A 23003-nucleotide genomic window follows, 5' to 3' on the forward strand; every position below is an offset into this window, starting at 1 on the left:
CATTTCTTCATCATCTCATCACGAGCCCAGAAATGTTGTTGTGATTTTGAAAAAATTGGCACTTCTAAAAAGTTTTTATGAAAAAGAAAAAAAGTTCGACTTCCCAGGCTGCTGGTCTTAGTCGCACCCGTCCTGGTTCTCCAAGATTGGATCTGAGGACAAAAAGAAGCGCCAAATTGCAGCAGCCGGACCCGCGGATCCATCGCACGTCGGCTCTCGGGCGTCACCTGTTAGCGTGCTGGCCACGTCGGGCGGGGACACGATCAGGACGGCGCCGCCAGCCGCCATCCCAGAATGCGTCACGGGAGTGTCGGCCGCAGGCGAAGGAGGCTGCTAATCCACAAAATGTTAGGAACGGTTCCGAACGTCGGACCGGGTCGGCACCGACTGCCTGTCTGTCTTTTTACACGCCTGGCTGATTCTGAATGGAATAAAACGGTCTTTTGGAAAAATGATTTCAGAAAAAAATGGCAGCGCTCCCCATTTTTCCCAGGGATGAATTTATCGCACCTACTCTGGTGGTTGGACATTGAATTGTCAAGCCATAACTTCTCATAATATTCTAATATTTGATAGCACAAATCAGCGGTTTATCGCACGTGTCAAATGTCTTCAGTCAACATCTCAATAAGGTGGTGAAGCGTGCGGACACCTTGTCGGCGAAGCCGCCCGTCGTCGTCGTCGTCGTCTCCTCGCCGTCCTTTTCCGGGTGTTCCAGAAGACCGCAAGCGTCGAGACGTTCCTCCTGCCGCCGGCCCTCCGTTTCCACGATCAGCGAGTCCGACGCCACCGTCTGGATGATGACGCCGTCGCCGGCGCACAGGCCGTCCGTCTGCAAAACGGTCGACGTTCGCGAAAACCTTCGCGGCAAACGAGACGACACCAGGGAAGCGGCGCGGACGCACCGCCAGGCCGTGAAAGATGATGTGCTCGTGGGACGCCGAGGAAGCGCTCGTCGTCAAGGTGACCGTGTTGTTGGCGCTCAGGCTGAGGGGCAGGCCCTGACTGGACGCGGTCTGAAGCAAGTACGTGCCCGGCGTGCCGGTGGGCTGCAGCTGGAACGACTGAGGACAAAACGCCATCGGGAACCGAACTTCAATTTCTCTCTTCGGATTCTAATTGGGATAAAAGTGCCTGCCTGATATTATGCACTTTTGTCCGTGGACCTTACGTGGCAATACAAAGATAATAATCATTTAAAAATGTTCCCACCGTTAACTAGTTAAATACTCAAGGACAAAAGCATTGGAAAGCCGTCAAATATTCTTTGTTGTAAGCGCAAGGGGACCAATTATTTCATTCGGTAAATCGTGTTTTTTTTTTTTTTCTAAATGAGCCGATTAATCGGTTATTGGAATTTGATTCTGCAAAATTCCATATTGCCAGCGTTGAACGTCACCTACTGGGATAATCTCAAAGGCCTGCAGCGCTCCGCCGTTCAACGTGATGGCGTCGCCCTCGCCGCCGGCCGCCGAAGGGTCTGGACATCGAAGCAAAAGTATTTGGACAGCGCGTGTCATGCACAAGTTGCGTTACATCATTAAAAGCATTCAAATTAATAACAACATAAAAAAAGTACAATTATATCAGCTTTTAGTGTTGCTCTAACGTCACCTCTGTCGGCAACTTCCATTTTTATCTATCTATTTATTTATTTATTTTGGGGGGTAGCATAATAGCAAAATGCTGCTTCACCGTGTTTGCTTTGGACTCGGCACTCATGAGTCGATGATGACCCAACCAAAACCATTTTGTGATTTATAGACCAGCAGCAGAACTTTCAAATCTCCTCTAAAAGTGACGGGAAGCCAGTGGAAAGGCTTCAGACGTTTGAAGACCACCACACGAGCGAGCGGCTCAAAAGGTCGGAGTTCAAATCCGCCGGATCTCACCCAGGTGCGCGATCTGGAGCGGGATCTGCAGCGCCGCCGAGGCGCCGGCGCCGCCGCTTTCCTCCAAGCGGGTCACGCGGATCTGGAGCGAGGTGACGGAGGGCGGGCTGCACGAACCGCCCTCCGACTGCAAGGATAACATCACCTCGTGGAGCGCCTTCAGGAGCACTACAACCACACAAGATACGTCAGCACGCAAACATTCAATCTTTACACTTCATTCAAATTGTTTTGCCGTGATTAGTACGGCGGGAAAGATGAATAATCCCAAACGCTGTCGCTGCGTTTGGAACCATTGATGATTCCCCATTCTTATTATACAGTCTCAGTCTATGACTCCATAATTACTACATCAGGATTTTGAATTTGAACGCAACACAACACGCTCCTCGCGACTGTTTCCATTTTGTATTTTGTGTCCATCAAAATGGTTTCCCCCCATTTCATTCAATCGCTAGTGAGGTGGGGAAAAAATATGTATTAATGCATTTCAATATTGGGCGGCACGGTGACTCAGCGAGTAAAGCAATTCTGAGGAGCCGGGTTCGATCCCGGCCCCGTTGCCTGTGTGGGTTTTCTCCGGGTGGGCACTCCGGTTTCCTCCCGCGTCCCAAAAACATTCTTTGGACTCTCTAAATTGCCCCGTCGGTGTGATTGTGAGCGCGGCTGTTTTGTCTCTATGTGCCCTGCGATTGGCTGGCGACCAGTTCAGGGTGAGCCCCACCTCGTGCCCCGTTAACCGTTGGGACAGGCTCCAGCACTCCCCGCGACCCTCGTGAGGATAAGCGGCAAAGAAAATGGATGGATGGATTTGAATACTGCCCCTCAATCGCCATTCAGCAAATCCCGAGTCAATACAGCTGTTGGCCAGTTGGGGGCGTTTTTGGCGTGATTTTCACATTTGAGTTGAATCGCATCCTCGAGCTTCACTTTTGGGAACGTTTACAGATTTGAACCATCAACATGGGCAATCCGGGCTTGTTGATGTCACTAATTTGCATTTTTTACAGGCCATTATTATTTCCACTGTACTTTTTTGACTCGCGGACCCACCCGGGAAGGGGATGGCCCTGTGATTGGTCACTTGTCTCTTGATGCTCCACCACTTGGAGCGCAGCCACTGGGGCGAGCGCACGCTGCTCCAGCCGCCCGCCAGATCTTCCCACTTGATCTCGTTCTCGTCTTTCACGTCCAGCTCCAAAATCCTGGAGAGAAGGAACGAATGAGAACGACGAGCCCCATCGCGCCTCCATTCGCGGTCCTTGGCCCGCCCGACCTGCGGGTGAGGTGGAGGTCGTCGTCCCGGGTCCATTCGGTGCCGCCGCTGTGTTTCCAGTTGAGGTAGTTGAGCCACTTGGAGCGGCACTGCTTCTCCGAGCGCGTGGCCACCCGATTGGCCACCGAGGCCCAGGACACGCCCCCCGTCACCGCCGAGCCCGGAGACACGCCCGCCATCTCGTACACCACCTGGGCCAGGAGACGCTCCTCGTCCTCGCTCCACTTGCCTGCGCAAAACCCTTCCGGCGTTTAGCCTGCTTCCGCGTCAGCTCCGTGTACTAGTAAGCGGTAGTAGTGCGCAATTCACCTCACAGGTAAAGACAGGTTTACTAGTAACACGTTTTTGCCCCACCCCCACCCCCACAACTGCCTTTCACTCTTGTATGACGACTGCTAGTGGAACTAGTGGAAAGATGATTGTCCACGTTACTAGTGAAGCAAAACTGGGCGCTACGTGTGTGTGTGTGCTACTCGTGAAGTAAAAGATGTTCACTAGTCAAATTTTATGATTTTAATATCAACCCAAACATATTTTTGTGCTGAGATCAAAGCAATGAACCCATTACTTTTGCACTATCTTGCTGCCGACGAACTATTTTAAAGTCAGTTTAGGAACTTCTTCTCGACAAAAGTAGTCCTTTGCCGGAATCTTGTTGCCAATTGTAAATGTACACAAAAGTAGTCATTTTCCATTTTCATCTTATTGCCAAGAAGCTATCACGGTGAGTTTTCGTTTCATCCAGACAAAAGCAGTGCTCGTTCGCCATTCGGCATTTTTTTTTTTTTTTTTTTTTTTTTTGCACCAGTTATTCGCATATTTTCAAAATTTTGGACAGTTCTCCAACAAATAGCGAAGTTCACAGTACTATTATCACGCAGGATTCAAGTCGTGCAGTTTTGCCTCTCCTTTGTTGGTCTGGTAGTGCACGGCAATGTCGTACAGCCGTAGGAAAAAAAAAACAGAACTTAGTAAAAGAGGCAGTACTCCCGTGAGGTTCTACGTGCGGCGAATATGCGGACCGATGAAACGCGGCGTCGTACCCGTGTTGCACGTGTCCTTCATCAGCCGACAGCGGTCCTTGACGGAGGAGGCGCTGCGGCCCAGAGCCGCGCCGATGGTCGCCCAGTCGTTGCCGTGGCGATCCCTCAACCTGAACATTTGACAGGTCGGGCGACAGGTCAGGTCACGGTTGTCTAAAACACCCCGCCGCGAGGGGCCGCTCGTAATCCTAACGTGCCCTTGGAATTACATATTTGCAAATAAATAAATAAATCGAATGTTATAACAAAGACCATTTTAGGGAGAGAAAAGTTGCAATGAGAAGAGTGATGATTTTTTTTCAAAGCGAAAAAAAAAGATTGGATGAACTTTGATCCCGTCAAGGTCAACTTGAATGTCGGAAGACGACGACAGGAGGGACGTCCTCACCCTCTCAACTTCTCGATCTCTCTCGGCGTGTACCTGCCCACACGACACGGACGTCAAGCGCACGCCGCCATCGCCGCGTCGGCGCGCTCTTCCTCACTCACTTGCCGACGTGGTTGCGGTTGTCGTACATGCGCAGGACCCGTCGGTAGACGGCGAAGAGCGGCCTGTTCAGGCCCGACGCCACCGAGCGGTAAAAGTCTTTGCGCTCCTCTTTGGACATCTCAAAGATAATCTCGGCCGGGTCCTTGATGCCGCGACCCTGAACGCACACAAGCGAGTCAACGTCCGTCTCTCGGCTGGCGGCCCCCACGTGACGAAAATCCCGCTGAGCCACCTTCACGTATTGGTCGATGTTGCTCATGAGAATGTCCACTTCCTCTTTGGACCACATTCCTTGCTTCCACTTGTGACCTGACAGGAAGGAGAATAAAAAAAAAAAAAATAATAATAATAATTGCTTGTTCAACCCGTTGCTTCTCAAAGGCGCCGCAAAAATCATTTTTCTGTGAATTGAGGAGCTTCACTGAGACAAATGTAGTGCTTTGGTGCCGTCTTTTGGCATCTGCAGGCTATTACAAATCTTTTGGAGAATGGGAACCAGAACCGAGCACTAAAATTCGATGAAATGAAACTCTTCCACTCCCTTCAACATAGTTCCAAGTTTGTCCAAGATGCCACAAGCTGGACCACAACAACAAAATAATTGAGGATGGAGTAAAAAATTGAATCTGCGACTGGTCACTACGTGAGGGAACGTGATTCAGCTTTTTGTATACATTTTCTTCCTTTTTTTGTGCGTTCACGTGTCAACAAAGGCGGGAAAGGCTGGATTGCCAAGCGCCGGCCTACCTGCCCCCCTCGCCCCTCCGACGGCGTTGTTACCTTTGTTGGCGAGCGTATCTTTGTCTTCTTTGGTGGTGAACCAGGCCTGACTGACGAGCGACACTTCCGCCTTGTCTTCGGGCGACGGCGCGTCACCGCCGCCGCCGTCTTCCTCCTCGCACAGGACCTGCACGCACAACGGCGCACGGCTGTCAGTCGGTTGCGGAAACCGCAGGATGTTCACGACCCGACCTGACCCGACCTGAATCTGCGCCGCGCCGTCCTCGGGCGCCGTTGTCGTCACGGTAACCTCAATGCTCTTGCGGGTGTCGGCCACTGGGGGGAGACAACGGCTCTGTCACTCATTTTCTTGACACATAAATGTGAAAATGAGTTGGACACAAATCCAAAGTTTACAACGTGTATGAAGTTTTTGCCTTTTGACAGGACATACTTGTCGTCTGACATCCACACGGGGTCTCACTCACCCGGCATCGCGACGAGAGAAAAGGAGCCGTCGGAACCTTCCGGCGAGACGCGCGCTTTCTTGGTCAGCGGCTCGGCCTCGTCGTCGTGCTGCTGCGCAAGCGAGGACGAAGGCGGCGACGTCGCACGGGCGGGGGAACGCGGTTCGACGTCGCCGTCGCTGTCCTGCGTCAGTGCGAGCGACTTGAGGGTCTCCGGCGGGGCGCCTTCCTGCTCCTCCGCTGCCACGCTCATCACACGCCTGTGCTAAAAAGTTATGTCGACACACGTGCGGATTATTGGTCATCAAAAATTGTTAGAAAAACAACAACAACAACAACAACAAAGGTGGCGTGCCGTCTCCAGGTCAGGGATGAGATCCTGCCCCGGGTGGAGGAGTTCAAAGTATCTCGGGGTCTTGTTCACGAGTGAGGGAAGATTGGAAAGTGAGATTGACAAGCGGATTGGTGTAACGTTGACAGTAATGCCCCCACCCCGAGAAGAGCTGGAGGAAGTCTGGGCATCCCTGCTAAAGCTATTGCGCCCAAGACCTGACCTTTGACCTTAGGTAAACGGTAGAAGATTGGACGGATGGATGGCTGGCTCGTGTGCTCTTCCAGGGTGTGATAGGTCGCCTCAATATTGTATTAGCTTTAACGAGGACAAACAGCATTCATGACATTTGAGATTTTGCAGGTGAAATTGTCCAAAGGTTCATCAACCGTCTCAGCAGTCACAGTTTGTAGCACAGCTACAGTCCCCATAAACTTAGTGGCAGTCATCTCATTTATGCACCTTTTCTTAATAGACATAGAGGCTGTCTGAACTTTTGGAAGCATCTGTAATGGTCAGAAATAGCCATATTCTTCACGTCAATTGATAACATTTCAACATCCTCAAAGATGACCGGGTCGAAAATGTGATCTTGAGTGACTTGGACTCTTAATATGTCGCAAGAGGTCAAACGTGCCAAGTATAGCAGAGTTCTTTGGATTTTTCTCCTGTTATTGTCAACATGAATGTTAAACTCTCCCATTATGACATAATAGTAGTAGTCAAGTTCTGAAAAATCCTTCATAAATTTTCTACTGTATCTTGGAGGGCTATAACGTATTAAAACAACATCTGGGATACATTTAACTAAAAAAAAAAATACATATTCAAAAGAACTAAAATCACCCAGTACCGTTTATTTACACTGAAACAATGACTTAAAAATAGCAAAACCACCACCTAACACCGACATACACACTGCAGCGGTTTTGTTGCTGCTTTCATCAGTCACCTTAACACAAAAATCAACATTTATGATGCTAATCGTTAGCATTCAATGAATTCGCACGAAAAGACGAAAAGGCTCCGACGCCATTTTAGCAGCTGATGGCGTCTCGCGTGAGTCGAACGATTGATGATCGCGCTTGTGGACATTCTGGTGGCGGACAGAAAGTCTTTTCCTTTCTTTCTTTCTTTCTTTCTCTCTCCCTCTCTTTTCTGTTTTTGAATGACTTACTATACTTACTTCCTGTTTTGGGTCCGGGAACTTGCTAGTTACCAGGATGAAGGAAAGTGCCAGGATGCACGACGTCCAAATGGAGGCCAGCGGGTTGCCAGGTATCCGAGATTGCCGGCAATCTGTAGCGAGGCTTTGCTAGCTACCAATGCGAATCAAATTAACACAACGTCACATTTAACAATTTATTCTTTAAAATATCCAATATAGGTAGAAAAAACGTCTTTAAAAAGCCGCTTAATATATCATTTGCATGGGGAGCAAATGTGGCAACCATCTTGTCCGTCTGATGTCTTCCGCTGCAAACAAAAATTGGACTCATGTGTCCACTACAAAAAGCAGTGCGTGTGAATTACTTCTAGATTTGTATTACATAATTTGCATCCTATATTTTAAGTAGGGTGTTCGGTTTATCAACACATACTTTGTTTTTGTTTGTTTTGTTTTGTTTTTAAACGAAGGTTCCGTTGTTGTTTGCAGCGGAAAATAAAGACGTACGGAACTTCCATGTTTCCGAAATCCAACGGTGGCGTTAGCGTCCATCTGAGTAAGAAATGGAAGAAAACCCGGTGAGAGTGTAAGTAAGGCCACCAAGGCTGCGATGCAAGTCACGTCACGATTGAACGGTCGCTGGGAATTTTTTTAAAGAAAAGTTGTGATTTCCCAGCTTGGTGTGCGGGGACGTTGAAGGCAAGCTCGGAGCGCTTTTCGCCAGAGTTCAGAGCATCCAGAAGAAGACGGCACAGTTTGACGTGAGCGAGCCCAAGAACCGCTCAATCTCACAAATGTGCGTAAAATGTAAAGAGTGTGCTCTTGCCTTCCCCCAGCTTCTTTTGTGCGTTGGGGAATTCTTTGCATCAACGCTGGAAGCCGACGAAGAGTGGCAGCAGTACAAAAGTGGAGCAAAGAAAGGTTGCGAGACATGAGATTTTGTTTTGAAATTTAGTGAATGCATTTGCCAACTGTTGTTCTTCATCAGCTCCCATCCACACGTACATCCTGGGCGCAGGAAGTCAGGAAACGGCCGTGAAATTCCCCAGTGCCGACGGCTGCGAACTGGCTGACAACATCACGTACTTGGGTGAGAAACGTCGGCCCTGTCGCCGGGTCCGGGCGTCTGCTAATAAGGCGCGGGCCTGTGCTCCAGGGCGCCGTGGCGTGTTCACGACGGCGTCGGGCCTGCAGATCGCCTACGTCAGCGGGCGCGAAGCCCGGCAGGAGCCGGCGCCCGCCCACTGCTTCGCCCCCAAAGACCTGACGGCCCTGCTGACCCCGCTGACCGGCAGCAGCAAGTTCCGAGGAGTCGACATCCTGCTGACGTCGCAGTGGCCGAGGGGGGTGTGGCGCTACGCAAACAACCCGGTAACCCTTCAAACCGCACCGGTCCATCGGTTTTAGAGATTGCGGGTGGGCCGGAGCTTGTGAAACCCCCCAAAATCAAATCATTGTTGATTTCGCTCCTTGCAGGAAGTCGACACAAAGTCTTGTGGAAGCGACGCAGTGGCCAAGCTGGCAGACCAGCTGAAGCCCAGATACCACTTTGCCGCGCTAGAGGGCGCTCACTACGAAAGGTTACCTTACAGGTGAGGTCAACGAGCTCCCCAAACGCGCCAGCAATTCCGTTGACGTCCTGCTTCGTTCCGCTCCTCAGGAACCACGCCGTTCTCCAGGAAAACGCTCAGCACGTCACCCGCTTCATTGCCTTGGCAACCGTCAACAATCTCGCCAAGAAGAAGGTGCGAGGATGTCGACGTCATGCTAAGCTAAGATCGTCACGAGGGGGCGGCAAAGGTTTGCGCTCAAGGGCGCCCCTGAGATTCCCCCCCCCCCCCCCCCAAAACAGATGAGACTGCGCATTTGTTGTGGTTTTAAAGAAGTCAACTATGAATAACAGTATTTTGTTTCAAATTAAAATTTTGGTGAGATGAGCGGCTCGTAAAATAAGCGGAATGGAAGCCGTCTTAGAAATATTCCAGGCTTCCCGGGCCGGCTTCAGCGATTGTGGGTCGACGTGTGTGTGTATGTGCAGTACCTGTACGCCTTCAACATCATTCCCATGAAGACCGTGGATCCGTCGGAGCTGGTCAAACAGCCGCAGGACGTGACGGAGAACCCCTACAGGCGGACGGACAAAGTCCAGGAGAAGACTGCGAAGGGGGGCCCGTGCGCCGAGGAGGAGGTGCGAGTGGCGTCCGGTTACGCCGTCTCGAAGCAGTGACCTCTTCCTTGCTTGTCCTCCCCCAGGAGCCCAGAACTCAGTTCTTCTTCGACCTCGGAGGCGGCGGCGGGCGCGGCAGGAAGAGGTCGTCGGAGGGAGACCGACCGGCACGCAAGCGACCTCGCGAGCGCCGTAAGTCGCAGATAGATTTCCCCCAAGTATCTTGACGTTGGCAAAAACTGTTGGGTGTAGCGCTCCCTCCTGGGGAGTGCTGGTTCTGCCTGGCGAGCCCTCAGGTGGAGAAACATCTGGTGGTCAGCATCGGGACGCACGTGAGTACGGCATAATCGGGCTCCTCGCCGCCGTCCGTGCTCTTCACGCGACCTTGCGCCGCCGCAGTGCTACCTGGCGCTGGCCAAAGGCGGGCTCAACGCGGGTCACGTGCTCATCCTGCCCATCGGACACTACCGGTCCACGGTGGAGCTGGCCTCCGAGGTTCTGCAGGAGATGGACGAGTACAAGGCGGCCCTGAGGAGCTTCTACAAGAGCCGCGGGGAGCGCTGCGTGCTCTTTGAGAGGAACTACCGGAGTCAGCACCTGCAGCTTCAGGTTCCCTTTGCGGTTCCGGTCTAACTTTCATCCAAAAGGCTTCAAGTCCAGCGGCCCTTTTTTGTGCCTTAAGGGGGGGGGGGGGGGGGGGGCGCTCATGTGACGGTGACTGTTCACCAAATCAGTGCGTTTATAAAAATTGGACGTCGCCAAAAATAAGATAAAGTCTCTGAATCTGCAGGCGCGCCAACTGTTGAGTATTCGGGGCGGGGTCCGCTGGAAGCCAAGAAGCCTTTTGGAGTCAATTCAAAACCACTAACATTTGCCTCCTTCACGACGACAACGTGGATGTCAGACTGACGGCAAAAACCAAAAAGGTTCTTCACGCTCGTCTTGGTTTTCCTGCGGTCAGGTGGTCCCGGTGCCGCTGGACCGTTGCGAAGACCTGAAGGAGGTCTTCGTGGTGCAGGCTCAGGAGCAGCAGATGGAGCTGGCGGAGATTCCGCAACACAGCGACCTCAAGCAGGTAACCCGCAGCGCGCCGTTCGGCCAGCGGCCCGCAATGATGCTCGCCCGCCTCGTAGATCGCCCCGCCCGGCGTGCCCTACTTCTACGTGGAGCTGGACTCGGGCGACAAACTCTTCTACCGCATCCAGAGGAATTTCCCGCTGCAGTTCGGGAGGTGAGCGCCACCTTCTGCCGGCTTTCCGCACGCCGTCCGTCCGCCCGCAAGACGTCCGTCCGCTCTGTCGGCAGGGAGGTGCTGGCCAGCGAGGCGGTTCTGAACGTTCCGACCCGAGCCGACTGGAAGGAGTGCAAACAAAGCCGAGCGGAGGAGGAGGCGGCGTGCGCGCGGCTGAGAGACGCCTTCCGGCCGTACGACTTCGCCTGGGACGAATAGCGGCGCTTGTTTTTCACGTGTAAATAGACTCGGACTTTCACGACACTTTTGCGAGTTTTTTTTGCTGTCCGACTGGTCACCGACACCCTTCTGAATATCGACGTGATTTTTCAAATGTCATTTATTGGGCATAAATACATCAAAACGTTTGTTAGAACAAAATTCAAACAAGCTAAATGTTAGCATGTTTCGTCTGTAAACGCTCTGGCAGAAGATGAGAAAATGAAAAACTTTTTCTGTGCGCGACACGGAAGTGAGAAGTGGAACCCGAACGCTCGGCGCCTGGGGTGCCACGCGCTCACCCGTCCGACGTGGTCGTCCTGCGTGCCCCCGCCCCGAGCGGTGAGTTTAAAAAAAAAAAAAAAAGCATTGGTTACTAAACTGAAGGCGGGAGCAGGCGCCCGACGGAGTTAAACAAAGTCTCTGGATCGCTTGATAGCACAGCAGAGCATCATGCTGAAGATCATGCCGAAGATCTGAAAGCACACAAAACCCGAGTCCGAGTCAGCCGAAAAGTGCGTGCTCGCGAACACCAGCGCTGACGTTTGGACGCCGCGTCCGCTCACCATGATGACGCCGATGCCGATGCCCACGCCGCCGATGATGTGCAGCTTGTTGTTGAACATCTCCTCGATGGCGGCCGGGCAGCTCTGGGGGGGGGGGTGTCAAAGCAAAGCGAAACATCCGTTATCCAATCAAGCGGAAGCGCCGTCGTGGAGTTTCCGGGATGCGGGCTGGTGGTTACCGTGGTGATGAGCACCTCCAGCCCCTCCTTCTTGGGGCAGATGTCCTTGGCGGCGTCGATCACCGTGCCCGTCGGCCCGCAGCAGTTCAGCTGAGGACGGGAAACGGGAAGTAGTGCAAACACACTCGAAAGCGACGTCGCAACGTTTTCCTTCGGGACTCGGTGTGTCAAATTCCATAGACGGGCTAACGACCGGCATTGGCGAGACCAATCGTAAGCTGCGGACCGGTTCTTACACCGAAGTGGATGAGGCGCAGGGTCTCCTTGAGCGCCTCCTGCCTGGTGTCCTTGTAGTTGGTGTAAGTCTGCTTGTAGAACTCGGTCACGTCGACCACGACGCGGTCCTGGTTGGAAAGACCCCAGATGCCCGCCGCCACCTCCACCGCGAAGATCACCAGCAGGAACAGGAAGAACTGCGGACACAAGTCGAGCCCAAAACTCGGCAAACTTACGGACTTCTTGTGACGATTGGGATGTTACGTACTTATTTATTTGCACGAGGGGGGGGGGGGGGACGTTTGAATTTTTTTTTTTTTTTGAAATTCCATTAAATCTGTTTATATTTGTCACAAACGGATTCAGTTAAAAGGTTATATTGTATTTCATTTTCCAAATCTTCTGTATATGAAATTGGAGATAAATGGAAAAAAAAGGTGATGAGTAAAAATTCAAAATAAATTTAAAAATAAATAAAAATCATGTATTTATGTTTTTAGGAAAATGAACTAAATATATAGACAAATACATGTTATTTTATTACAGCAACAAAGTAATGATTTTTATAAATCAAACAAAAATTTTATCCATTTTAACTACAATAAATATTATAGTGCCAAGACTTTCATACCTCTATACCTAATAATAAATTCAATATTTGAAATCGCATGACGATCTATAAAGTGAACGAAACGATTTCAATGTCTGTCAAACGAACGTAAAAAAAAAAAAGGAATTTGGCAAAAAGGGCAGGCGGCGTCGCACCGGCAACTTACCAATCCCAGCATGCACGGCGACTCCTTGATGGCGCCGCAGCACCCCAGGAAGCCCACCACCATCATCAGCGCTCCGGCCGCGATCAGGATGTACACGCCTGCGGGCGCACGCAAAATTTTTAAAAAAAGTTTCCGGGCGGCCGATTTTGAGGACGCTCGTCCGTCGTCGGGATCTTGAAACTTGAACTCCGCCGGTTCTGACTCGAAAAGCTCCTCGTGGCCGTTTTGTTCTTACCCGTGAAGAAGACGGAGGGCGAGTCGTCGCCCTCAAAGAGTCCGGACGTCCTGGTGTCGAAGCGCAGCCACAATCCCACCGCCAGCACGCCCGTGCCGGCCAGCTGCAGGACCACGAGAAGCAAACGTATCGGGTCAGAGAAAACCCAGCCGGCGTCGACCCGCTGAGCCGTGGAGGAAACGCCGACGACCGGCCAGCGCATTCAACACATTTTCGGAAAATCAGTTGGATTGGAAAAAAATATGTAACTCTACATTGAACTGGTTTGCTGCTCTAATTTATGTGATGATCAACATGTTGGTCAAGTACGCGGAAGACGATTCTATGCAGCTCGTCTGTGAACGTGACGCTTGCAACGTGCTGTAATGACAAACCCGTGCCTGAAGATGGCGCCGCATTGGATTGGAGCTCAGCTCGTTTAAGCACCTGACCTGCTATACTAGTATTTTGTTTCGTAGTAGTAGATTTCAGTTTGTAAGTATATTTTAGCATATTTATATGTCACGGTAGCGAATAGAAAGTGTGCATCGCAATTGTGAGGGGAAAAAAGAAAATCAAGGCCACTTCCATCCATCTGAGCCGCTTATCCTCACAAGGGATTAATGTTGTGCTTCTTCGTTGTATATCTGGAAATACATTTTGCTATGAAAAAAAAAAACGCTAGGAGGTGTCAGAATAGCAAAAAAAGGGGGCCTCACTGGCTTTTGTTTTCACAAAGAGCGTTTTGTCCACTTTTTGTTGGGAAAGTTGCTGGAATGAAGCCATGATCGCAAACTCGACGGAGCCGAAGAGAAACATTTGACCAAAAAAAAAAAGGTCGAAGCAGAAGCGACAAGTTGCGTTTGGTAAGCCGGGAAAACCCGAAGAGCGATGGCTGCGGTGCATTGTGGGAAATTGAGTTCGCGAGTCCAAACAAAATGTCGGAAGGCGCCGCGGTCCATTCGAGTACAGAAACACAGTTCAGCAAACACACGCGCGCGCTTTACGACACTTAAGTGCTCAAGATTAGTTTGCTTCAAAGAAATTAAGTCGAGAAGAAATGTAAATCCTGGGAAGGATTTTTGTTTTTTGGTTTTTCCTGGGGCGGCGTTGACGTACCCAAAAGAGGAAGTTGAAGGCGAAGACCAGGTACTTGACGCACTGCAGCGCTCCCATGACCGCAAAACTCAACTCGAACGCGAAAGGAACAAAAACAAAAAACTGGCGAAGCAACCGGAGACTCGAGCAAAGGGAAACGGAGGAACAGGAAGCGGTGGGGGAGCCACGCCCTGCCCTCGCTTACCTGGGGACGGGGGGGGGGGTGACGCCAGGTGAGCGGAAGCAGCGCCCTAACCCAATAATCAAACTCCGCCGTGACGAGGATTCTCCGTCGTCGGGTGACAGCAGCCGCTTTCTTGCCCCCCAAAAGGTCCCCCACCCCCCACGAAACTGAGCTACCTGATAAGATAAATTTTCAAAAAATGAAACAAAATGTTGCTTTTCAACACGTGAGAGCTGCTCAGAAGTCACTCAAGTTTCACGTTCATATTTATTATTCGGAGATGTCAAAAGCCACACTCAGGTTAAATGGCCACCATCTAGTGTTAAACAGTGTTTTATTGACTCATATTTGTAAAATTATTCTGTTTAAAAATACACCCAAAGATAAACGACTTTTGCAGGATAAAATCGAATCGTTTTGAGTTGGAATCTTAAACCAGCAACGCCCAGTCAACGAAAAGCGAAGGAAATGGCGCCGCCTGGCGGACACTACCACTAACCACACCCCCAAGTCATGCAACATTTTCACATTTTTTACTCTTTTAAAGGCGACTGATGAGTACTGGAAAAAACAATAACTATCAATAGTTGTTGATAAAATAATATAGGCGTTGTTTTAGATCAAAATGAAACGTTTCATAAGTGATGACATCGCTGACGAGTGCAAAGGTGTTTTATCAGCCCATATTAAATACATGTTTTTATTTATCGATCGTTGCTTCATTTCTGCTCCAACAAAACCGAAAAAACAAAATAAATTCTTTGCGTTCCAGATCGCGCGACAATATTTGTGACGATTGTCAACTTCTGCAAGCAAATTGGAGCTGAATCGAGCAATAAAACGGGGGGAATGAATCAACTCACCCAGAAGATGAAGTTGAAGACGAACAAGGCGTACTTGACGCAAAGCTCCCAGCTGCTCAGGGACGTCATCTTCTTCTTCTTTTTCTTCTTGTTTTGCTTGCTGCTGTTCTGGAGCGGAGCGGACCGAGCGGCGAACTGGGTGGGGGGTCTGGGGGGGGGGGGTTTGGAGGAACCGAGCGTCTTCTGCACTGAGAGGAGGGCGTGGCCCCTCCGCGGTCCCTGCAGCGGTTCGGCTTTCTTCGGCTCTTTCCGCAAGTGCGAATTTGGACACCAACACTTGTTGGGGAAAAACGACCTCGTGGGCTCCGACCCCCCCCCCCCCTCCACCAAAATCGTTCAACTATGGAACGTAATTTACTGCTTCCATCATATTTGGAGACAAAGCAGCAATTTCATGGATGAGTTAAACTTTCCCAAAGACTAAAAATAATAATAATAAATCAGAAATTCGATTTGGATTTAAGTCAAGATATCAAGAGTAGAACAAGTGCAACAACTGTAGTGTCAGCAATATCTATTTTAAAAATACAACTACTAGTTAGGGCCTACTACCTACAAATGATACACGTACAGTATTTAAAATCTTTTTTTTTTTTTTAAAAAAAATCAGTGTTCCAACCTGCCCAGTCCAAAATATTTTGTTTTCATCTTTTCGATGTACAAATGACAAAAAAAAAAAAAAAGGAAAGGAAAGACTTTTGTGTTTTGACTTTTTCAGCTTTTTTGGGCGACCACAATCAAGGCCGCGGCAAGAAATGAATGTGAGCTCGTAACAAAGGCGAACGTTTGTGCCTTCCTCGACTTTTCGCTCAGACCGACGACGACATCGTCGAGCTGTCTTGACTCGACTTTTATTGCTGTTGTTGTGTTTGCAGTGATGACGATGACGACGACGACGACGACGAAGCAGTCACGCAAACGCGCTCCCAAATCGTCCGCACTGGATTGGTTTTTTTTTTTTTTTTCAAGATTTCTTGTGTGACACCTGAAAGATGATTTTGTGTATGCGCGCCGGCACAAAGCGCGAGTGTCCCCTTTGACAAACAACCTTCACGCTGTGCGAGCTTTTTCCTTTTTTTTCCTGTCCAAAACAAGTCGTCCTTCATGCGCTCACAAAGATTCCTTTCACGGCTCGCCTCGCCTCCGAGGGAGGGAGGCCGAGAGGACATTTTCTGCGTGTTTCCGCGGCGAAGTGGACACAAATGTGCGAGCGCGACACAACAATGTGTCTGTGTCGCCGTGAAAATGAAACATCGTTTCGATTCTTTGCGATTAAAAAAAAAAAAAAAAAGTCCAGCGCGGGACTCCCCGATTGCTTGTTTTTTTCCGGGCGCCCTCTCGCGGCGATTTTGCAAACTGCAACAACCGCTTTTGGATCCGAACCACTTTGACGGTCTCTTCACTTCATTTGACTGAAACAGAAGTCCGTTTGTTTACTTACTGAGGGGTGGACATGGCAAGGGGGCTCGGGGGGGGGGGGGGGCGCATTACACTCATTTGACAACGCAGGACATGCTCATTTGTGGCTATAAAATACTCCACTGTGATTTCTCGATATCAAACATTTTTTTTTAAATGCTGCATTTGCGCTGAGGACAAAGCAAAAAACAAAACAAAAAAAAAATTAAAAAGTGTTAATGTTGTGGCACTTTGGGCTGCAGTTGCATTTAAACGAAATTAGTGCTGTGCTGCCACCTTGTGGCATCAAGAGGCAATTGTAAGCCTTTCGGGGGCCACAATTTTTTGCATTTTTTTTAGGCGCGCGAGGGGGGCGGGGTGTAGCTCTCTGATCCACTGAAAACATTTCCTTTTTTTGTGCCCAGGCAAAGCAGTACTTTGGCATCATTTTGGGGAATCTTGTTGCCAAGGAACTATGTTGATGTGAGTTGGTTGACTTCATTTAGACAAAAGTACTCCTTTACCATGGGGGGCGGGCATTTAGGGGGGTCAAGCAACTATTTTGAAATATGGAGGATGATACAGCTAAAATTAGTGCTTCGATGGAACTTGAACTATGTTGGTGTGCGTTAAGGAGCGTCATTCCACCCCAAAAAGTCATCTTGTAGTCGAGGAACTACGTTAAAGTGAGTTGATGAGCACCCTTTAGATACCAGAGGTGCTTTGCGACATCTTGGTGCCAATGAACAATGCTGTGAAGTGAGTTGAGGAATTTCATCCCGACAAAAGCAGCGTTTTGCCGCCATCTTTTCATATCTTTCTGCGGTTCTGGGGAGGCGGCAATTATTTGTGGGTGCTAATACCTGCAAATAAACATTTGCATTTTTTTTGGTAATGGCAATTATATGAGTATACAAAATTAAAAGGTCCTCAGACGTTTGTGCTTCAGATCCAGTTGATGACAGGACGCTAATGCTAAGTCCAGTTTTGGAGTGTTCAAGCAGGACTTTCATGCTTTTCTTTGTGAGAGGAAACGACCCCCCCCCCCCCCCCCGGGGGTCCGCTTCCGGTTCCAGGCTCACATCCTGGCTCGGGGGCACGGCAGCGAGTAGAGATGCTGCTGCAGGAAGGCCAAGATCTTCTTCCACGAGTCCTCCTGGGCGTCCGAGTGGGCTTTGGTCTGACCCCCCCACAGCAGCGTGACTGAGGGCAAGAGTGAGACGCATTCACACAGGGGAGGGGGCCCCCTAGCGGCCGGCGCGCCGCCTGTGCTGCGTGCCGAGCTTCCGACCAAACGCACCCTTCCGAGCGCACGCTGCTATCTTTGACGATGTTTTTTTTTTTGTCTTCTTTTTAATCCACAAAAGTAGATTTTTTATTGACCCTTCAGTTTATGGCCATTTTTTTTTTTTATTCAACTTTATAGCACAATATATTTGAATATCATGTTAAAAAACAACAAACCCTTTTCGAACATTTATTCTGGTACAAATGTTATTTAAACTGGATATGCAATATTTTTAAATTGTTTTTTTTTTACATCTTTTAATTCATTTTTTTTTATTTTCTTTAATTTAATCTTCGAGTAAATGTTCAAACTGCTACAAATGTTTGACTTCAACTTTTCTAATTTTTTTACAATTGCGTTGTCATCTCCAATTTGTTCATGAAGGATTTTAAAAACAAACGCTGTCCACAAATAAACAACATTTAAAAACAAGACTGTAAGAATGTTAAAAATGATCAAAACAAACATTTTTGGAGTAGGCAGTACTGTACATATATGAGTACTTTTTAAATTTAGTCCTATATTTCAATATAATTGAAAAGAAACGACGCTCGCCACGCAGCACGTGCGGCGTTTGAACCCCGGCCAGGATGACCCCCCCCCCCCCCCCCCCACTGGAAGCGGCGCCACCCACCTTTGGCCTTCCGTCCGTCCCACATGAAGTTGGTGGCTCGGAAGTGAGGCGAGTACGGCGGCTCGATCAGGTGGCCCGCCTGCGGGTAGTCCAGGCGGCTCAGCAGGTGTCGCTTCCCCACCGAGCTCATCATGGCCTCCATCTGCAACAAGACAAGCGCGCGACGGAAACCCGTCCTGAAGGCGCCGCGTGCTAAATTCACGTCAGCCAGCGCAACGCCGGGGGCGTCCGTCTTGACCCGAGCTGTGATCTCGGGACACAGAAAACGATTTTACAGCTCGACTTTTCGATGCGGCCCGTTGGTCCGTTTTAAAACAACAAAATCTTGAGCCTTTGAGCAAAAGAGGACTTTGCGTGCGCTCACATCGTCGGCGTACTCGCAAGTCGGGTGGTTCTGGTCGTCCTGGCCGTTGACCAGCAAGAGCGGACAGTTTATTCTCCTCACCTGAGGAGAAAAGCAACACGACAACAAGGGTCAAGATGAGAATCTTTCAGCAGGGGGCGCCGTTGAGCACGCCCCAGCGGTGAGCCCAGTCGGCCGGGCGTTGGACCCGCACTTACGTCGGCTTTCTGGGAGAGGTCGCCGGAGACGGGCAGGCCGATGTCTCTCCAGATCAGATTTTGGTCTTCGTCCACGCGCACTTTGCCAACGTTCCTGTCGGCGCGGCAACCACACCAGAGTCAACGCACGTCCGAGGGAAGAAAAAAGGAAGAAAAAAAAAAAAAAAAAAAAACGCACGGCGCGGCGAAGACGGCCTACCCGTACGTCGGCCGGGAGATTTGGCTCAAGGCCGTGCCGCGCGGGTAAAAATGGCTGCCGCTGACGCAGACGCAACAGCCGGGCTGCCGAGGGAGACGCGAGAAATGCGTCAGGACGTGACGAGACATCGCCGCCGCCGCCGCCGCCGCCGGCTTACCTTGACGACGGAGCTCTCGGCCGCCACGCAGAGGGCCACCATGCCGCCCAGGGAAAGGCCCAGCAGGCCCACCTTGTCGGGGACCACCGACGGGTGCTGCCCGAGCACCTCGAAGGCCGTCTGACCAAAACCGCGGAAGTTCTCAGCACAGATATTTGCAAAAAGGCTTTCAAACAGCGAACAGGAGTTGGCGGTTGGAATTGATGCAATTTCACGATTGTTCTTGCGATGACGGCAAGCGCGAGTCACGATTTGCAAAGTCAACCGACTCAAGGTCCCGGCGCCCACCTCAAAGTATTTGAACTCCAGGTCGGCGGACGCCAGCTCGCCGGCGGCAAAGTACTCCAGCGCCAAAGAGACGTAACCGTGCGACGCCAGCAAGGCCGAGCGGTACTCCAGCAGGCCGCCGCCGCCCCCCCACATGTCCAACACCCCCGGGAAGGGTCCGGGACCTGAAGAGGGCGCACGCGGCACTTCAAGCAAAAGTCTGCCAGCCCGGGAGGCCTTCGGGCAACAAAGGCGACGTGACCTGGGGGGATGAAAAGGGTCCCTCGCACGCCTCGCTCCCTGACGTCCACCCTGCGGACCCCCGGGGCCGCGTACCACCTCTCGACCAGCACCTGGGCCAGGGGGGGGCGGCCCGCCAAGTCCGGGCCGACGTGGCCGTCGTACACGGAGATGGTGAAGAGCATGGGGCTGCGAACGTCCCTCTTCCGCAGCCTGACGGGAAAAAAAGACCTCACGGGACGTAACAGGGAAGCCACGCGGCTTATTTTTCACTTCTTAGCAACATCGCAGAGCAGAAAACGCCCGCGAGTCTTGTTGTATGTGCAGTCTGTGTGTGTTGCTGCTCCGTGTGTGTTCTCGTTTACTTTACAATTAGCGGGGGGACAAATTTGCCCGTCTACGAAGTTCCCCGGTATACGTTAGCTTGAAGCTAGCGGCCCTTCGTCAGTCTTTCTTCGCCCCTCCATTTATATCATCTCTGATTTTCCCCGGATGGTTCTGGCACAAAACGTCTTGGATCAAAAGCGGTTCTCTTATGTCGTTCGAGTCACCTGAGGCCCGTTCGACTCCCGGGAACGGGCCGCATGCTCCACAGCAAGGCCATGGCTTCGATTCCTCGGTACGTTCCTCCGAAACTCGCGTCGTCGGCGACTGGAGAAGGAAGAGAAACAATCCGGTCGGATCCAGTTTGGCTGCGACATTCGCAATAAAAGGAAGCAGTTGTGTCAGGGAAAAAAAAAAAAAAAAAAAAAAAATCGATTGATTTCCATCTCAAGATGTAGATGAAGATCTCAAGAAGTTCAAAAGTAGCATTCAAGAAATGCTTTGGAAAACTTTTTCCCCGGGTTTGGATCTTACGACGTTCTACTTGCCCGACACGCTTCCTGCGGCGTCGCTGATGTAGTGGCCGTAAGCCTCCCAGAAGTCTTTGTCCTCCGACTGGTGGAGACAGCGCAAGGTGACCGGAGCGCCGGCGGGCAGATTCTCCACCCGCACCTTGAACGCCTCGTCCACCAGGGCCCGAGTGGGGACCACGGACAGAATGGGCGGCGGGGCGGCCTGCGACATGGCGGACACTCGTCTTGGCACAGGGAGGGAAACAAAAATAAAAAAACTGAATTCTAACAATAATTTGGGGCATTTCTACACTTTTCCAGACATGCAAATGTATCAAATCAAATTCCACACTTTTAAATATTTGTATACTAGGAACCCAAAGAGAATGGAAAATGCTCCCACTTCATTGAAGGTATCATCATGTTGCTGCAATCATCAAACTTACCACAAGAGGGCATTAAATAGCGCTTGCTTCCTATAAGAAATAAGCCCTCAAATAAGATTCCGCAACTTTTTAAACACGTTTAAGCATCATGACGTTGATATTGAGAGCAAAATAGTGGTATTCTATAGTTTCAAACATGTTACAGATTGTATTTGGAGAATTTTGACTCCAAGCGATGTGTTGCTTTTTTTTTTTTTTTTTTAAACTTTACTGCGTGAGAACGAGGAAGAACATAATTTTCATTTCCTAAAAAAAAGGCGTTTGGGAAGTTTGTCTAAACTATCGGCTCGACCGCCGAAGTGATTACCGGTTAGCTAAAATACTTTGCAATTGCGCTGCAATCTGAATAGATCAAACAATTGTGGAATATTTACCAAGGTTCGTTGCGATACGTCATCAAACTGAGCCGGAAGATCGCGCATAGTGATTACGTCACGGACCTCGCGTTAGGTTCACCGACCTCACGTGAACAGCGGCTCTCTATCGCCATGTGCGTTCAAGCGATAATAACTTTAATCGTAATAGATAAGATCCACATACTACTGGAACCAAGTACACGTTGAGGATATTTACAAAAAGGTAGAAAAAGGCACGCTATTTGGAGTCATAAAGCAATATGTACTAGAGGGCCCTGTGGAATAATACTGGATGGACTGCACTGTTGTCAATAATCACCTGAATTAAAAACAAAAAACAAACATTAAAAATTGATTTTTTTGAATGATTTGTGCTCGAGAACATATATCAAGCGTGATCTACGAGGTCAAAGGTCACGGTCACCTGGCACGACCCGGGTGAGATGTCTGCAGAATTGACATTTGCAGGAGGAAAATCAATTCATCCTTTTGTTTGAAAATAAAGGGTTGAAGCAATTATTCATAAATTCGTTCTGACAATGATTTTTCTAATGATGTTTGGATGTCGACTGTCCTCCCCCCCCACATTTATTACCTTCATTTTATTTGTCTGATTGATTGTAAATAAATCAAATAAACACGACAATTACTGATCAATGTGATCAAATTCAAGTGGGCTCAGAGTCTCAGCGTGAGCTCAAAGTCAACAGTCCAACCGGTCCAGAACCCGTTTTCAGAACGGCAAATAGATTGACCCCCCAACCCCAAATTCAGTAATCACACTTACAGACCTGCTGGGCGAAGAAGAAGAAGTTCTGGGCGGCGACTTTGTGAGCGCGAGCTGCCGAGGCGCCGTCACGTTTTGCTCCCCCGGGCCTTACATCATCTGCGGCCCAATGATCCAAGACGCCAGGTCAAAGTTCACAAACGCCGGAGGGGGGCGTGGCGTGCAAACGAGGGAAAGTTTTCAGCCGTTTGTTATTCCTCGGACTGCCGTCAACGGAAAGAAGTCGGCGGGAGAATCATTGACGGGATCTGACCGGTCCGAGAGTCAAATCGGTCACCGAGCCAGGAACGCGCTCGTTTCGGTTCAGAGGTCAAAGTTGACTGCGCCTGCACTGGACGTGACTTTTACGACTTCCTTGCGATCGTACAACGGAAGCAAGAGTGCGCACACGTCCGTTGAAGGAGAAGATGGCCAAAAAAAAAACATTCCGGCATTTTTGCTTGGATGGGGTACGAATCATGCCAGGAACAGGAAGTGCAGGGGGGGGGTGGGTCTCTCACCCCAACAGCACAATTGAAGCCCCCCCCCCCCCCTTAATTTATTTCTGATCGTTGCTTTCAATGTCGCATTAGTGCTTTTCCTTTCGTCACTTCTTTTTCACCAGCAGAGGGCAGCATTGAGCCACATCTTCTGCCCCACAAGTTATCAAATATCCAAATGTTGTTTTCCACTTCGACTTCATTTTGCAGGTATTTGTATGTTAATGTGCATTGAAACACAAGATTTATTTTTGC

General features: G+C 50.0%; 4 protein-coding genes across 13 annotated transcripts; 1 reads left to right on the plus strand and 3 right to left on the minus strand.

The window, feature by feature from the left end:
- Positions 1 to 14: 14 nt before the first annotated feature.
- On the minus strand, positions 15 to 7542 carry dmtf1 (cyclin D binding myb-like transcription factor 1). Of its 3 annotated transcripts, none has more exons than XM_061807083.1 (16): positions 7406 to 7542; positions 5910 to 6153; positions 5684 to 5757; positions 5482 to 5608; positions 4934 to 5010; positions 4701 to 4858; positions 4600 to 4632; positions 4212 to 4321; positions 3169 to 3397; positions 2946 to 3097; positions 1893 to 2060; positions 1404 to 1480; positions 906 to 1064; positions 653 to 832; positions 228 to 330; positions 15 to 152 (listed from the first exon to the last, which is right to left on the minus strand). In XM_061807083.1, the coding sequence occupies exons 2-16, from the start codon at positions 6139 to 6141 to the stop codon at positions 118 to 120; spliced, it is 1914 nt and encodes a 637-aa protein (XP_061663067.1). In that variant the 5' UTR covers positions 6142 to 6153; positions 7406 to 7542; the 3' UTR covers positions 15 to 117. The 3 variants fall into 3 exon arrangements, with proteins under 3 accessions (XP_061663067.1, XP_061663065.1, XP_061663066.1); XM_061807081.1 differs by having other exon boundaries at positions 228 to 333; XM_061807082.1 differs by lacking the exon at positions 7406 to 7542 and adding an exon at positions 6244 to 7361 and having other exon boundaries at positions 228 to 333.
- On the plus strand, positions 7361 to 11005 carry cwf19l1 (CWF19 like cell cycle control factor 1). 3 transcript variants are annotated; one of them, XM_061807084.1, is made up of 15 exons: positions 7361 to 7497; positions 7877 to 7973; positions 8064 to 8148; positions 8224 to 8308; positions 8376 to 8477; positions 8544 to 8758; positions 8864 to 8979; positions 9048 to 9132; positions 9426 to 9575; positions 9641 to 9746; positions 9807 to 9886; positions 9954 to 10163; positions 10516 to 10629; positions 10688 to 10785; positions 10860 to 11005. In XM_061807084.1, the coding sequence occupies exons 2-15, from the start codon at positions 7951 to 7953 to the stop codon at positions 11002 to 11004; spliced, it is 1614 nt and encodes a 537-aa protein (XP_061663068.1). In that variant the 5' UTR covers positions 7361 to 7497; positions 7877 to 7950; the 3' UTR covers position 11005. The 3 variants fall into 3 exon arrangements, with proteins under 3 accessions (XP_061663068.1, XP_061663069.1, XP_061663070.1); XM_061807085.1 differs by lacking the exon at positions 7361 to 7497 and adding an exon at positions 7614 to 7737; XM_061807086.1 differs by lacking the exon at positions 7361 to 7497 and having other exon boundaries at positions 7745 to 7973; positions 9641 to 9734.
- A 102-nt stretch (positions 11006 to 11107) lies between these two features.
- Positions 11108 to 15261, minus strand: LOC133493585 (CD9 antigen-like). Of its 2 annotated transcripts, none has more exons than XM_061807092.1 (7): positions 15101 to 15261; positions 12977 to 13079; positions 12742 to 12839; positions 11986 to 12162; positions 11750 to 11839; positions 11571 to 11654; positions 11108 to 11480 (listed from the first exon to the last, which is right to left on the minus strand). In XM_061807092.1, exons 1-7 carry the CDS (start codon positions 15167 to 15169, stop codon positions 11415 to 11417), a joined length of 687 nt encoding a protein of 228 aa, XP_061663076.1. In that variant the 5' UTR covers positions 15170 to 15261; the 3' UTR covers positions 11108 to 11414. The 2 variants fall into 2 exon arrangements, with proteins under 2 accessions (XP_061663076.1, XP_061663079.1); XM_061807095.1 differs by lacking the exon at positions 15101 to 15261 and adding an exon at positions 14075 to 14270.
- A 1338-nt stretch (positions 15262 to 16599) lies between these two features.
- On the minus strand, positions 16600 to 22437 carry LOC133493583 (peroxisomal succinyl-coenzyme A thioesterase-like). Of its 5 annotated transcripts, none has more exons than XM_061807090.1 (11): positions 22270 to 22437; positions 20717 to 20925; positions 20396 to 20495; positions 19867 to 20057; positions 19626 to 19789; positions 19338 to 19457; positions 19181 to 19263; positions 18982 to 19075; positions 18785 to 18865; positions 18421 to 18670; positions 16600 to 17701 (listed from the first exon to the last, which is right to left on the minus strand). In XM_061807090.1, exons 2-11 carry the CDS (start codon positions 20910 to 20912, stop codon positions 17577 to 17579), a joined length of 1404 nt encoding a protein of 467 aa, XP_061663074.1. In that variant the 5' UTR covers positions 20913 to 20925; positions 22270 to 22437; the 3' UTR covers positions 16600 to 17576. The 5 variants fall into 5 exon arrangements, with proteins under 5 accessions (XP_061663074.1, XP_061663073.1, XP_061663072.1 ...); XM_061807089.1 differs by having other exon boundaries at positions 16601 to 17701; positions 22274 to 22437; XM_061807088.1 differs by lacking the exon at positions 22270 to 22437 and adding an exon at positions 21501 to 21601 and having other exon boundaries at positions 16601 to 17701.
- Between the last annotated feature and the right edge of the window lie 566 nt (positions 22438 to 23003).

This window comes from Syngnathoides biaculeatus, chromosome 20, assembly GCF_019802595.1.
Source record: "Syngnathoides biaculeatus isolate LvHL_M chromosome 20, ASM1980259v1, whole genome shotgun sequence".
Taxonomy (NCBI): domain Eukaryota; kingdom Metazoa; phylum Chordata; class Actinopteri; order Syngnathiformes; family Syngnathidae; genus Syngnathoides; species Syngnathoides biaculeatus.